At 34.9% G+C, this 14,025-nt stretch overlaps 1 protein-coding gene across 9 annotated transcripts in view; it reads right to left on the minus strand.

Annotated features, from left to right (window-relative positions):
• FRYL (FRY like transcription coactivator) overlaps positions 1 to 14,025 on the minus strand; it is a 247,605-nt gene that overhangs the window by 102,488 nt on the left and 131,092 nt on the right. For all 9 annotated transcript variants that reach the window (XM_081303036.1, XM_081303038.1, XM_081303041.1 and 6 more), the window contains exons 6-11: positions 13,263 to 13,402; positions 12,267 to 12,363; positions 4,167 to 4,246; positions 3,520 to 3,600; positions 921 to 1,089; positions 562 to 654 (exon numbers count right to left, since the gene is read on the minus strand). In XM_081303036.1, coding sequence (XP_081159162.1) covers positions 562 to 654; positions 921 to 1,089; positions 3,520 to 3,600; positions 4,167 to 4,246; positions 12,267 to 12,363; positions 13,263 to 13,402 — 660 coding nt within the window. The remainder of the gene's footprint in view (positions 1 to 561; positions 655 to 920; positions 1,090 to 3,519; positions 3,601 to 4,166; positions 4,247 to 12,266; positions 12,364 to 13,262; positions 13,403 to 14,025) is intronic.

A 14,025-nucleotide genomic window follows, 5' to 3' on the forward strand; every position in this document is an offset into this window, starting at 1 on the left:
TAAATAGTCAAAATAGAAAAAAAATCATGCCAACCACTCTGCCCTTAATATTTTTACTTCTTAATTTTTCTTACAATTCTCTGTTTACCCTTTCTAAGCATGGCTCCAATGCAGTACATAAATATTGCAAACCATTTCACCTAAACATACAGGTCACAAGTCAGTGAACTTGTGTTAAAAAAAAAAAAATTAAGCCAAAACATTTAGTTTCTCAACATGAAAATGTTTCTTCATTTAAAAAAAAAAATCTTAAGTAGAATAAAATCTGAATAAAAGAGAGTAATTAAGTCCCCTTTCCAGTCAAAATAGAATAAGGGGGCTGAATTCACTTTATCATCTTAAACAACCAAAAAATAAAAATAACACATGCAAAAGGATAAGCAAAACAGGGACACCAATCAACAAAACAAAGTAACACCTAAGGAACTACAAACAAATGAGAGGAACCCTCTGGTGGCCCCAGCTCACTACCTTGCAAGAGTCTGCAGGGAGGAAATGAAGTATAGGGTTTGTATGGTTCTCACATGACATATGAAAGATATAACATATAAAATTACTTACAGCAGCTACAGGGATAAGAATCTCCACAAATAAACCAGCAAGTGCATGTTTTATATCTTTGTCTTTTACTTCTAAGAAATACTGAGCACATTCCTTGAAGGGAAAAAAAGGTATACTTAGATTAGCAAAAGAGGCTAACAAATTTGTAATATCACAATAATCTTGTGAAACTCCTATTTTACCAAGAAACTAAGGTCAAAAAAAGAAACTTCATCCATACTTGTGAGAATTTAGCACTTGGAATAAGACGTAATGGTGCAATAATTAGTGTACATTTTGCTTCTTCTGGAGAGTCATGAAGAACAAGAAGGACCAATGTCAGGCTAATTCTTATTACTACCACTAAGAAGGTATATCACCTGCATAAACTGAAATGATGCTTCAAAATCTTCTACAGGATACATTTTCACCCGGAAAAATTTCATTCCCATTATTAAGCTGATGACACTTTGTACCACATGTGGGCTTTGTTCCTTCTGTCGCAGTTCTTTCAATTCTGTCACGAACTTCTTCCTGACTGCCTGAAACCTTTAATATACATAGAGACATAATTTGATGTGAATTATAACACTAATATTCCACATGGTATTTAAGGGTGAAAATCCAAAGGTGTGTTGCCCAAATACCACCTCCTTTCTCTGCCCTCATCAAAAGCACAGGAGGAAAAAGAAACTGTTACATTATATTTGCTGTTGGTTTATTTTAAAACTAGGGAGTTCCTGGGGGATGACATGATTTCTTTATTCCTATGATGTCATCATCTCTATATAAGTAGGGAATTATCTCCAATTTTTAAGGCTCTTTTTTAGGTTTATGATGAGAGATACACAGCTTGCAGACTGGGCACTATTAATTTATTTAAAAAGATAAACCAACCAATTTTAAAGTATTAATTATCATTTAAAATTAATACTTCACTACACCAGAGAAAACCTGGAGAGAAGACAGAGGACACTGGTTGCCCAATGTGAGTAAGCTACAAAATCAAAAGATTTTTAAAATGTGAGCATAATCCTGGATTCAAATCACAATTGTTAAAACTAGTAACTATTTCTTTAAAAAGACACTAGTAGTTTATTAATAATATTTAATCATCCCACTCTATATATTATGAATTGGCTAAAGATTTTACTGTTAATATTATTCAGTTTCTGACAGATAAAATGAATTCAAATAAGTCATGCTTTCTAAATGGTCACTGACAACAGTGAGGGAAAAAGGAAAATTACAGATTAATAAAATATGGTCATGTTAGGAAGTATAACATTAACTTTGATTTGAACCTTGGAGAATATCATTTTACATGAAAATACTCTTTAGCATTAAGAAATCCTTTATGAAATGGATAAAATTGTTCCATCAAAATAATATTAGAACCCATTTTTTTAACCAATTAAAAAAAAACTATTAATCACTACAATCCAAGAAAACTGGGACAAAATTGAAATATATGCCCAGCGTGTGTGTGTGTGGTTTTTTTTTCCCTCCCTTTCCTACTCCTGCTTCACCCACCAGCTGGGAGCCTGAGCCCAATGTGGATATGTCCACATTTTGTCGTAAGCTCACTACATGCCCAAGTTGTCACCTAAATGTGGCTCTGAAGTGGTGATTCTCTTATATTAGCCTAGTGAGGCTGATATCATTTATAATTTTACTGGTCATTTAGACTTATTATTCTACAATGTAGTATTCTTCTTGATCCAAACTTGCTAATGTATTGCTTAGAACTTCTTTTCTATATTCCTGATATAGAAATTCATCTTTGATTTTTAAAAAATCATGAATTACTATGCCATAAGGAGCAATATATATAACATTGCTCCCACCCATGATTTGTGTACATATTCCTGAATTAGGGATTCATTACTAATTAAATGCAAATGAGATATTAAGGTGTTATTGTCTATGTTTTAAATCATTTAAAATATTCAAACTACATTCTAAGTTCTAAAGCATGGATTATATAAGGGTCCTTAGTATATTTTAAAATGTAAAAAGTATATTAATAAAGTATGACTTAAAAAATTAAAAAACAGAAAAAAGTATTACTTAAAATTAAGATGCTATTAAACTATGCTATTAATTAACTATTCCCACATTAAAATAATTGTGCTTGCCTTCTTGGAATTTAGAAAGATAGTTATTTGGTGATTTTAGGGCCAACGAGTCTTTCAAAAGCATTCAAGAAAATATGAATCAATACTTTCTTAGGAATTTCTTTTAGCAGCAAAAAGAAATCCAAAACCTTCCAGAAATTCAGAGTAATCACAAGGTGCTAAGATACTTTACTGCTTACTAAAATGAGGTTTCATTATAACTCCATGAGTGTAACTCCTACTGAATTGAATAACACTTTCAAATGGTACAATCCTAACCTTTTATCCTTTTCAGGGGGTATATTTTCTACTTAACCAAGACTCTACCAATTTTTTTTTCTTTTTGGGGTGCTGAGGGTTGAATCCAGGGCCTTATGCATGCTAAGCAAGCACTATACTACAGACCTCCATCCCCAGCCCCTCAGTTCAGTATTAAAACAAATAAGATGATTAAAATATATTATATTGTGATCTCAGAAATAAAGACACTCACTGGAAAATAATAAAAGTAATTATTAGCTCTGTAAAGTTCTAAAACAAAGATTTCAAAAAATACTTCTCATGAAATTATTAAAAATATGGAATAAGGCAAATGTCCTGACTACTCTTGGCTTTGACTTGCTTGATTCAGACATTTATGGAAACCCCCAAATAAAGTAAAACAAGTAGTGGAATTGAAGAAATGGTGCTACTCAAAGGAGCTTCTAGGGAACAGAGAAAAGTAATAAAAGGTGGAGAGGGCTTCGTGATAATTCAATGGCAAAATTGATGGGTCTTTAACTATCAGAGTTTGTTGTATCAGTTAGGAATGAAACATTCTGAAGTACAAAGCAAATCAAAATCAATGATTTATAAAACTTACTTTGACTGGGCAAGAACCCCTATCACCTCTGCATATAAATCTGCAATGATATGCACATTCCCAGTGTTGGTTCCTGAATATCTAAAATAGCAATAAAACAAACAATATTTCATTAAATGTTTAAAGTAATTTCTCTTAATAAATTTAAAAATTCCTTATCAGAGTATTATTTTTTTGAATACTCATTCGTACTATGATAGTACACAAATTTTTTTTTCTTAATTATTGGTTGTTCAAAACATTACATAGTTTTGACATATCATATTTCATACATTTGATTCAAGTGGGTTATGAACTCCCGTTTTTACCCAGTATACAGATTGAAGAATCACATCGGTTACACATCCACTGTTTTACATATTGCCATACTAGTGTCTGTTGTATTCTGTTGCCTTTCCTATTTCTTGTTTAGGTTTCAAATGGCCAAGAAATCTAACCTTCCATTTCTTATAAATATAATCTAGAGTGTTAAGAATTATTTTTACAAAAATCTTTTCTATAAGCCTATTATGTCAATTCAAAAGAAATGGGAAAATGATTGCTTTGAACTCTAAAAACAAATAATCAATAAGAATTCATACTATCTTCAAGAGTCTCAACTTAGGCTTTGGAGAAAAGCAACAATTCCAAGTTGTTATTTTACTTACCCTTCCTTATGTTTAAAGTGCTTAAAAGCCAAGTTTAGAACTTCATGAACTAAGGGATCAGGTACAGGATGAACAGGAATCTAGAATTTAAAAAAATATATTCATCAAATTAGACTTTTGTGAATGTCCCATCACTAAAATTAAATCAATCACTTTATTCCTAGGACAATAAACATATGAAGAGATGCTTAATTTCATCAGTAATAAAGAGCATGAAAGCATACAACCACATCATTTTATACTTATTCAATGGGAAAAAACCCAAGTCTGACACGACCAAACAGGAGAAAGGTAAAACATAAATTATTTTTTATCTTTAAAAAAATTGTCCAAAAAGACAAATTATTTCTTAAAGACCACATATAATTTTTCCTTTCTGAAGGTGTTCACTCTGAACCAAGTATGAGGGTCTCTGCCTTGTTCACTGCCAGTGAAGACAGGAAGTGAGCATGAAATTGTGACTGTCTCAATAGGTCTTAGTAAATCACCCTTATCTTCCTTTGGCTCCCTGGATGTATTTACCTTCCCTAAATGCACTGCTTCTAGAAGCCGAAACCCTTTCTGTTTTTCACTTCTCCACTTGTATAAGCCCTCGAGTCTTCTTCAGGGTCTTCATTTCTTTTCTGTGAGGGCCTCCACATGCATATGTACTAAACCTTTACCCATAAATCTGTCATCTTACAAATCAATCCATAAAGCCCCAATCATTAAAACCTAAGAGGGCAGAGCAAAAACTATCTTTCTCCTTTCTTCTATACTAGTATATTACATGCATGCCTAAGAAAGAAAATGATATATAGCTGCAATTCATGGATTAAATTAATAATGTAATTTTGAGTGGAAAAATAAGTATTAGAGATAAACAGTGTGATGCCATTTTTTAGAAAGTTCAAAAACAAGAAAAATTAATATATTATTTAAACTATATAAAACTTTTTTTAAAGTTAAGGGGATAATTTACACAAAAATCAGTAGAATGATAAGGAGTGAGAAAAGGGAGAGAACTAGGAGAAACTCACATAATTAGGCTTAAGTTATAGTAATATTCTAATTCTCAGGCAGTAGGCTCATAGGCCTGTGTGTGTTTTTCATCACATGTAAAACACACACAGGCCACCATAAAGACACCAATGACAACAGAGTGTCTTAAATCAGAATCATGATTTATCCAATTCTGCAGACATGGGGTCCAATGTAAGAAAATATAGAACTTTCATTTTCTTAAGAACTTTGACAATACAGATGGTAAAATTCTATCATTGTAATGAAATTACAATACAGATAGTAAATGAAAACAAGGAATCTACAAACTAGACTGGGGAAAAAATAGTAGAGAACTGTAACTACTCAGAGATGGCCAAAATAGTTCTTAAGGGTCTAAGGAAGGATTTAAAATGGTAATTTATTTCTTACAAAGGCAACTTAGGAATTTATCAGAGGGCAGCTGAATTCAGTTCTGAATAATGATCAGGAACTAGCAAAATGTGATCATGAAATGTTAATTAGATAAGAATAACTATGATTATATTATAATAAGGGCAAGAAATTCAAGAAATAGCTGTTCATTTACATTTATTAATCTCAATGAGAAGGTGACTAAGTTGACACAACACTGAGAGGAACACTGGCGCCACTTCTACATCACTGTCAAGTAAGGGAACAGCAGCTGATGCAGTGGTTTTACTCCCTGAGCAAAGAGTCTGACCTTGTCTTGGCTAAATGGCTCAGTGTTGATTGCTGACCAGAAGGGGATCAGAAAGGGCATTCATCTCAAATTTCCTGGAAACTGAGGCTGTCCCAAAGCCTGGATCTGGAATACGATGTGAAGAAAATGCACTCTGAGGGATATCTCTACCCTCCAGATCAAGACTGAATGAGGAGGCGGCATGGTACAGACCTCGCCTTTCTAGGTCTCAGAGAACCTTTGTAAAGTATCCTGATGACTCAGGAAAGAAAGGAGGTTTACTTATCAACTTGTAGAAGGTGAGTTTTTAAAATCTCATGCTGATAATGAGCAAAATCTGAATTTATTCTACCCAATCAAGAATTATGAAGACTCTGGAAAAATCGTTTAATCCTTGTCTCATGTTGGTAAGCTAAAACTCTAAACCCAGGATTTCTCTAGCAATCAGGGATATTTAATTAGGACTTTTATGATCTCAAAATTACAAAAAGTCCTCGAATCTTTTATAGGTAAGTGCATCCTATCATTATAAAGTATAACAATCATATCTTATTGATTTGGAAATTTCAGAATGCCAGCTGGTCAAGGAAAGAAAGACATGGCAATCTTTTAGTTGTTACTCAGTCTTTTAGATCACATAACATCTATATTAAGAGGAAACTAAAAAGCATCCCCAAAGGGTCCCCTTACAGTCACACCAAGTTGTCCATTTTATTGTAAGTAAACTATGATCAAATTATTGAGTAAACAAACAAAAAAAAAACCATTTTCTTCATTCTAATGAAATGAAGTGAAGAAAGATGATGAATTTGGAATTAGTAAAACCAAAGTTTTTCTTTTTACTCACTATATAATCTGAGTAAGTTTCCATCTCCTCTAAAATGTAGATAATAGATTAAATCTCCATACTTACTGGCCCTGGAAGAATGCAAATTGTGGTGCATTATAACTGAACATTACTCCTTGTCCTCTTACCTGTTCCACCTTTCTCTAAAAGTGGTCAGGTCAAAATTCTTACCCCCTTGAAATCTAGACTAGATGAAGGGACCAGATGAGGGAAAGAAACAGGCCAGGCCAGGTGGGAGGAATGGGTGGAATCCAAACTTGCGAAGGCAGGGAAGCAGATAGATAGTGTAAGCCTTATATTCTCTTGGCCTGGTTTTCTTGGCTTGGACCAAAAAAATAAGACCAGGGTAACAAGAAGATTACTAGAATCACTGGTTCCCTAAGTTTCTGTCAGCCACACCATTACCCCACCAAATTTAAAACAGAACAGACACCTGCCACTAGGTGAAACCAAACTTGAGCTAGGAATAGAATGCATTTGAAAGAGCAGCCTAAGTCCAGGATGGTGGTGCTGGCCTGTTATCTTAGCGACTTGGGAGGCTGAGGCAAGAGGATTGTAAGCTGGAGACCCTGTCTCAAAATAAAAAACAAAAGAGCTGAGGAAGTCACTGCAGACTCTATGATTTCTTCTAGGAGGTACAACAATATTAAAAAGACAGAAAAAAATAAAGGAAAATTACTTAATTTTAAAAAAAAGACAATCTAAATAAAAACTGAGCAAAGATTTTAAAAAAGAAGAGGAGAAACAGAGAGAGAAGAAGAATGAGGAAGAGAAGGAAGGAGAAGGAGGAGAAGGGAAGGGGAGGGGAGGGGAGGGGAGGGGAGGGGAGGGGAGGGGAGGAGAAGGGAAGGGGAGGGGAGGGGAGGGGAGGGGAGGCGAGGGGAAGGAAAGAGCCTGACTCCCAGGATTTATTCTGAAATTCACAGTAAGTTAGCCCTAGACATTTTAGTGACCTCAAAATAAGACAACTCGACATTTCATGTGATTTAATTTTTTTGTACTTCATTTACTGTGCTGTGGTTTACCATATTAATTCCCTCATAAGGATGTTTGTTATGCTCTTAGGACAGAGATGTGAAACACCAATAACTTAAATCTATGATTTCCCCAAGTGCATATTCGTATATATGCACACACATACATTTTTTCCTTTCTTTTTTTTTTTTTTGGGGGGGGGTGGGGTGCTGGGGAATCACTGTGCTGCACTCCCAGCCACCAGGGAGTACTCTTTATTTGCTGCAGTTATGCCTGAAGTCCAACAATGACAGCCAGGGACAACTCTTGGCCATGCAGTGTGCTCTTTATTATGACCCTATTATTACCACACCCGGCAATTTTTTACATGTCTGTGTGTCAGAAACTTCACCTTTTTACATTATTTATATCACAACAGCCTTAAAGATAGATATTTGTCCCCTATGGATAAGGAAAATGAAGTTCTGGGGTTGCTATTTTCTCTAGAATATGCTGTGCCCCCCATTCTGATACAGGAAAACACACTTTTAAAAAAAATGAAACAAAAGTGCAAGGAAAACTTTTGATCTTATATTGTCACTAGAAAAGAATGAAAGAGAAACAAAACTGAAAGAAAAAAAATCTCAATTTTTGGAAGAAAAAAATATACAACCGCTGAAATTTTTCTTATAGGAATGGACATAATCGGTGTGCACAGATATTTCTGAAGTCTCTATTTCTCCCCTTATTTTCAATAGTGATAAAAATGTTTTCCACTGAATTAAAAAAAAATGGACAATGAAGAATCTCATTTCAGTTCAGACAGAAAAATTTCTGCTTTCTTGAATTAATATTTTCACCTAGCATCAAGACTTTTTCACATCTTGTGATTGGTGTGATTTCAGATGCAGCAGCTCCAATTCTCCTTGAATATTCAGGGAGGGAGTATCTAGAGGACACTGAAGAATACTTAAATTTTGTTCTGAGGCTAGTCCTGCTACACTTCCCAAAATTAAAAGCTCCTGTCAAAACAGGGAAGTAAAGAACAACAAAATCAGGTAAAGACAAGGATACTGGGGAGTCAGGGATGCTCGTTCATTAGCCAAATGCCCAGGTAACAACAAAAAGGACAGTGAATAAATTCACACCTCAGTGGAATGACAAATCACGCCTGCTCCCCCCCCCCCCCCGCGCCCACCTTCAGAACTTCTCACCAATATCTTAAACACTCATGGTAAATTTAAAAAAGGTAAGGATCCACTCCAAAGAAGACATCACTACCTTCTGATCTGTCACAACAGTACTGGTTAAACTTAGCCAACACCTCAAAATGGCTCAAAAACTAGGTTTCTCAACCTTTCTGTTTATTTCAAAGAATAAACATATGATTAAAGTCCAACATAAAAATAAATAGCTTCAAACAATCAAAATGCCATATTTCTGTTTAAACATGCTGTAATCACATTCTAAAGCCTAAATTTTGTGGTCAGCCATTACCCCCAAATTATTCTTTTTTGAAATAATAAATTTTCTATCATTTTAAGTTAATTTTGTTCCTGTGCTGAATCACAGTATTAAATTTCATTGTACTTAAATTAACTAAATTTTTCATCTAACTCATGACTAAAACTTTAATTTTAAAAGATACTCACCATTTTGATCTAATTTCATACCATTGATTTTACTAACAAGACTGTTTTTATTTGTATTAGTAAAGGGAAAAAACATGGGAGTAAAAAATGAACTATTTTATGATCTTCGGCAAATCACTACAACTAAAAACATTTCTTCATCTGTAAAATGAAAATAACATATAATATTTATTGGGCACTTTCCATGCACCATGGTTATCATATTTAATTCTTATAATTCTATAAAAATGATACCATAATCATTCTTTTTTATAGAGGAGGAAGGAGTTAGTGAGTAATAACTTAGCTAAAGGTTCGCAGCAAGGAAGAGAGACTGCTGGCATGTTAATACTTGCCACAGCCATCTCCCAGCATTCATAATAATGATCAGTTGGCATGATGGATATAGAGCCCTTTATGAACAATGAAGTTCTAAACATGTGAGCATTACTGAAGACATAACAGGTTAGTTATCCAAGGAATGGATTACTTAGACTCTATCAGATCAAGAACTACCCACAAGAAAGAATCACTCCTCCTCAATACTGAAACAATCATGTATCGATACTTCAATACCCTGGGAACTATCTGCCTCATCAAAATAAAACCAAATCACATTTTCACATGGGTATACTATGCAGAAGCAAAGTTAAAAGTCTGGCCTGGGGTTGTAGCTCATTGGTAGAGCATTTGTCTAGTGTGCAGGAGGCCTTGGGTTTAATTCCCAGCAACACATAAAAATGTACAATTCTTATTAAGTTCAATGTCTTATTAAGTACATTGTATGTAGATTTATCTCTGGTTCTATTAAACCCTATGGCATTTTAAAAAATATTTATTTAGCTGTAGATGAACACACAGTATCTTTATTTATTTTTATGTGGTGCTGAGGATTGAACCCAGTGCCTCACACATGTGAGGCAAGTGCTTTACCACTGAGCTACAGCCCCAGCCCCAACCCTACGGCATTTTGACAGAAGAAAACTTGGTTGGTTTGGCACGATATTTCAGAAAGTTCTATTGATTTTTACTTCAGTTTCTAGTTTTATTAATTGTGGAGAAAGTAAAAAGACTTGCCATTTACTAGGGTGGGAGGATCTTTCTATAGGATTTTTGATAAGTAAATTCTGAGATACACTTGTTCTTTGAGAGGTATGAGGATAGCAGAAAAGAGAGGAAAGGGTAACTGGTTGCTGGTTGGAACAATATGGTGACAGAGCCAAAGAAACAGATTAGCTATCACAGCCACTGTATTTGTGTTTCATACTTTAAGTCCATGGAAACCATCAGTCAGAAATGAGCTTGTGCAGTGAGCTTGAAAAACCTAGTCTATTGAAACAAACTGTTCTTAAATTTATAGACACTGATATTATTTTTTTCCTATTAGAAGAGCTATCTGGATTATTTTAGAGGAGGAGGATTACAAAAGGCACAGGAAGGGGAGTAGACAGGGAGGAGAAGGAGGAAAGAAGAAAACACGTCTGCCCGTTGCCTATGATTTGAAGCTCTGAAGCCAACTGCAATTAGGCACAACTTCCTGATGAGAAGAGAGACTGGCTGCTAGGAGAATGTCATGAGAAACAAAGTAGAAAGGCACTGTGGAGTTGGAATTCAGAGAGCCTGATGTCCAGGTCAGGAGTCTGCAATTTCTCAGACTGGAAGGAGAACACTCTGCTATTTAACTAAGCAAAATATTGCATGTGGTTGCTACCAAAACACTCATATGACCTACATTAGCTCACAGGAGATGTTGGGGATCAAGCATAAGGAGCAGGAGTCCAATCCTCTGGGTCTATGGATTTTTCTGGTCATCAGCTCCTCCCACTCTAGTTATTTCAGTCTTAGGGTCTTAGCACCCCAGCCACACTGAGATATCACTGAAATCAAATCTGACTTGTAAGCACAAGGAACGGAGAAAATTGTTTCCTACATCTACTAAGGAACCTTTATATAAAAGGTACAAATTAGAGATTTTACCTTGAGTTATCTTTACATACTTAATTTTATTTGCAGATTTCACAGTACCAAATCATTGTCTTTTCACATACATTGGGAAAACAGAATCAAAGTAGAAATGATTATGTAATTAATTAGCATATTGACTGTATAAAAAAAGACTGTCAATTAGCTTTTATATTTTAGTTTTACTATTTATTGTCTAATATTCCATTTTATATAATAAAAACTCCTTGTCTGAACATGTTGTATGCAAAATATAATTTTTGTTTTTTAGTTATCTGACTTTTTCCTAAACAATACAATGTTTGTGGCTGGAAATACATGGATCATTCTTGAATGATACTTAACTCTTTAGAGAGTATGGATTTTAAAATAAAACAAAGCCCTCAAAATCAGCAGAGGTATTTGCATGTAAACTGGCACTTATCTTGAATAGGAAATGTAAGATGGTACCTGATGTTGTGTATTTATATATTTACTGTCTATCTCCTTCAGATAGAAGCTCATGTGTTCAGTCCTGAAACAATGTCAGTGCACACAGACATTCTAACATTCACTAAATGAATAAACACACCTTATTCTGAGGTATTCTTGCCTGAAACCATGTGCACTTGACAATTTGATCTTACTTTATCAAATCACCCCCTTTCCTGAACTATAACTGCTCAACTATTCCAGGTTGGAATGCAAGTGAGAGGGGTTCAGGAAGAGAAATCAAGCAGAAGTAAACTTAATGACAAGTAGACTGTAGTTACAGCTAAAGCCCATATTTAAAACAATTTCCACCAAGTTCCATCTTGCTAACAAAATTTCATATCCTAGTTGGCAAAGAAAGGTAAAAAGAACAGGAAGTAGAGATAGGTACAGGGTGGAAAGCAGCAGAGAATTCAAAGACATATAATTAAGCTAAAGGGATTTGGTTTATGTGGGCCAGAATGTTAGACATAACATCCTAAATAAGGAAACAAACACAAAGACATGGTAAGGATGAGAAATACAGACTTTGTGGACACAGAAGAGCTCACCTGCTTTAGAACTTCAACTAAAACTAAACAAAAAATGAAATCTACTGCTAAGTCCCGCCTTTCCAGAAGGTAATCTCTTTCACGTTGCTGTTCATCCCTGGAACAAGAACCCAAAATTAGAATTGCATTAAGACACAGAGTTTTAAATAGCTATTGGTCAGTAGTTCATGTTGCTTACTGTGTTCCCACTATGTGCAGTGTGGTACAGTGATTTTTGAGTAGAAGGGTTTTTTTAATAACTCAGTGTATGCATGGCATGTTCTTTCTTTTTATACATTGGGTATTTAAACATACAATTCACTATTACATCTAACAGAAATCAAACTTAATATGGAAGTATTAGTAAGAGAGAGTGTTTTAAACTATCTTTAGAAAACCTACCATCACACCCTCTTTGATGGTGAATTTTTTTATTAACAAGTGAAACAAAAGTAATAAGTTCTCTGGATGAAATAGGTTACAAAGTAACCTCACAAATCTAAGCTGAAAACTTCTAAATTCAATACTCTAAACCATGGGCAATCGCCTGAGCAGAGTAGATGTTATATGTAATCCAAAATCTCCCTGAGAAGTCTGAAGGTGGAGAAGATAAGTTCTAGCACTTGAGCACCAAGAGTCTTGGTGTGACAATTCAGTTTCTGATTCTTCGTGTATCACAATTGCTTCCCTTCCAAAATCACATGAAATGGACCTTCTCTGAATGGCTTTTAACTTTTATGATTAGGATTCCTCACTCAACTACTGGCATGGCACACCTTACTCCAATGATGGGACCTGCTCTTACTTTGCCATTGAGGCAAAGAACCCAAACAAGAACCCAAAATTAGTATTGCATTAAGACACGGAGTTTTCTCCTTCCTACCACCTTTATAACAAAAATAATCCATGCTCTTTGCTTAAAAAAATAAAATAACAATCTTAGTTGATAACCCTATAATTTTCTTCATTGAAAGTGTTTTAGTACCAAGTAAAACACCTAGAAAATTCACCACTTACCCCTTAGATTTTGTGCTAGATCGAGGCCTATACTCATAAGACTCATCTTCAGTTCCATTCTGGCGTCTATACCAGTCAAACAAGGTGCGAAGTAAGGAAGGGAGACAGTGCTCTGCTACTGAGCTCATAGAGCTTATCAACTGAAAGACAAGACATAATCGGAAAATAAAATTTAGCACTGAACAGATCATACTCCTAACCCTATTAGTAATCACTTGGAAATGAATAAAGTAACTCAGTTGGCACAGCGATTTTCAACCTTTTCCTGCCTCCATGTGCCACACACACACACACACACACACACATGTGTAAAAACAAGCCCCTCAGTAATATCCTTGATTATATACACAATAAGTCTAGGAAAAATGTTAGAAATAATATGAATAAACCCTACTTCTTCCTGCCCTGGCAACTCCCTTGTGTTTATGTGAACAAGATTCTAAAATGTTGCCACTCTGTGCAAGAAGACATGCTGGAACAAGAGAACTACACTATGTTACAACTGTGAAGAAGGCTCCAATTTTCTATGTATTACTATGAAACAAAAGAGAAAATTACAATTACTCTGATATCCACAAGTCCACATGTTAGAAGCCTGTTGGAAACAAGCTTGCAAAGCTGATAACATACAAATGGACAGCAATAAAGGTAAATACAGTAGGTCTAGCAGTGCAGCACAGTGGCAGAGCACTTGCCTAGCATGCACAAGGCATGGGTTCAAGTCCCAGTGGCATAAAAAGAAAAAAAAGGTAAGTGTAGTGTG

Source organism: Spermophilus citellus (assembly GCF_964194105.1).
Source record: "Spermophilus citellus genome assembly, chromosome: 8".
Classification (NCBI taxonomy): domain Eukaryota; kingdom Metazoa; phylum Chordata; class Mammalia; order Rodentia; family Sciuridae; genus Spermophilus; species Spermophilus citellus.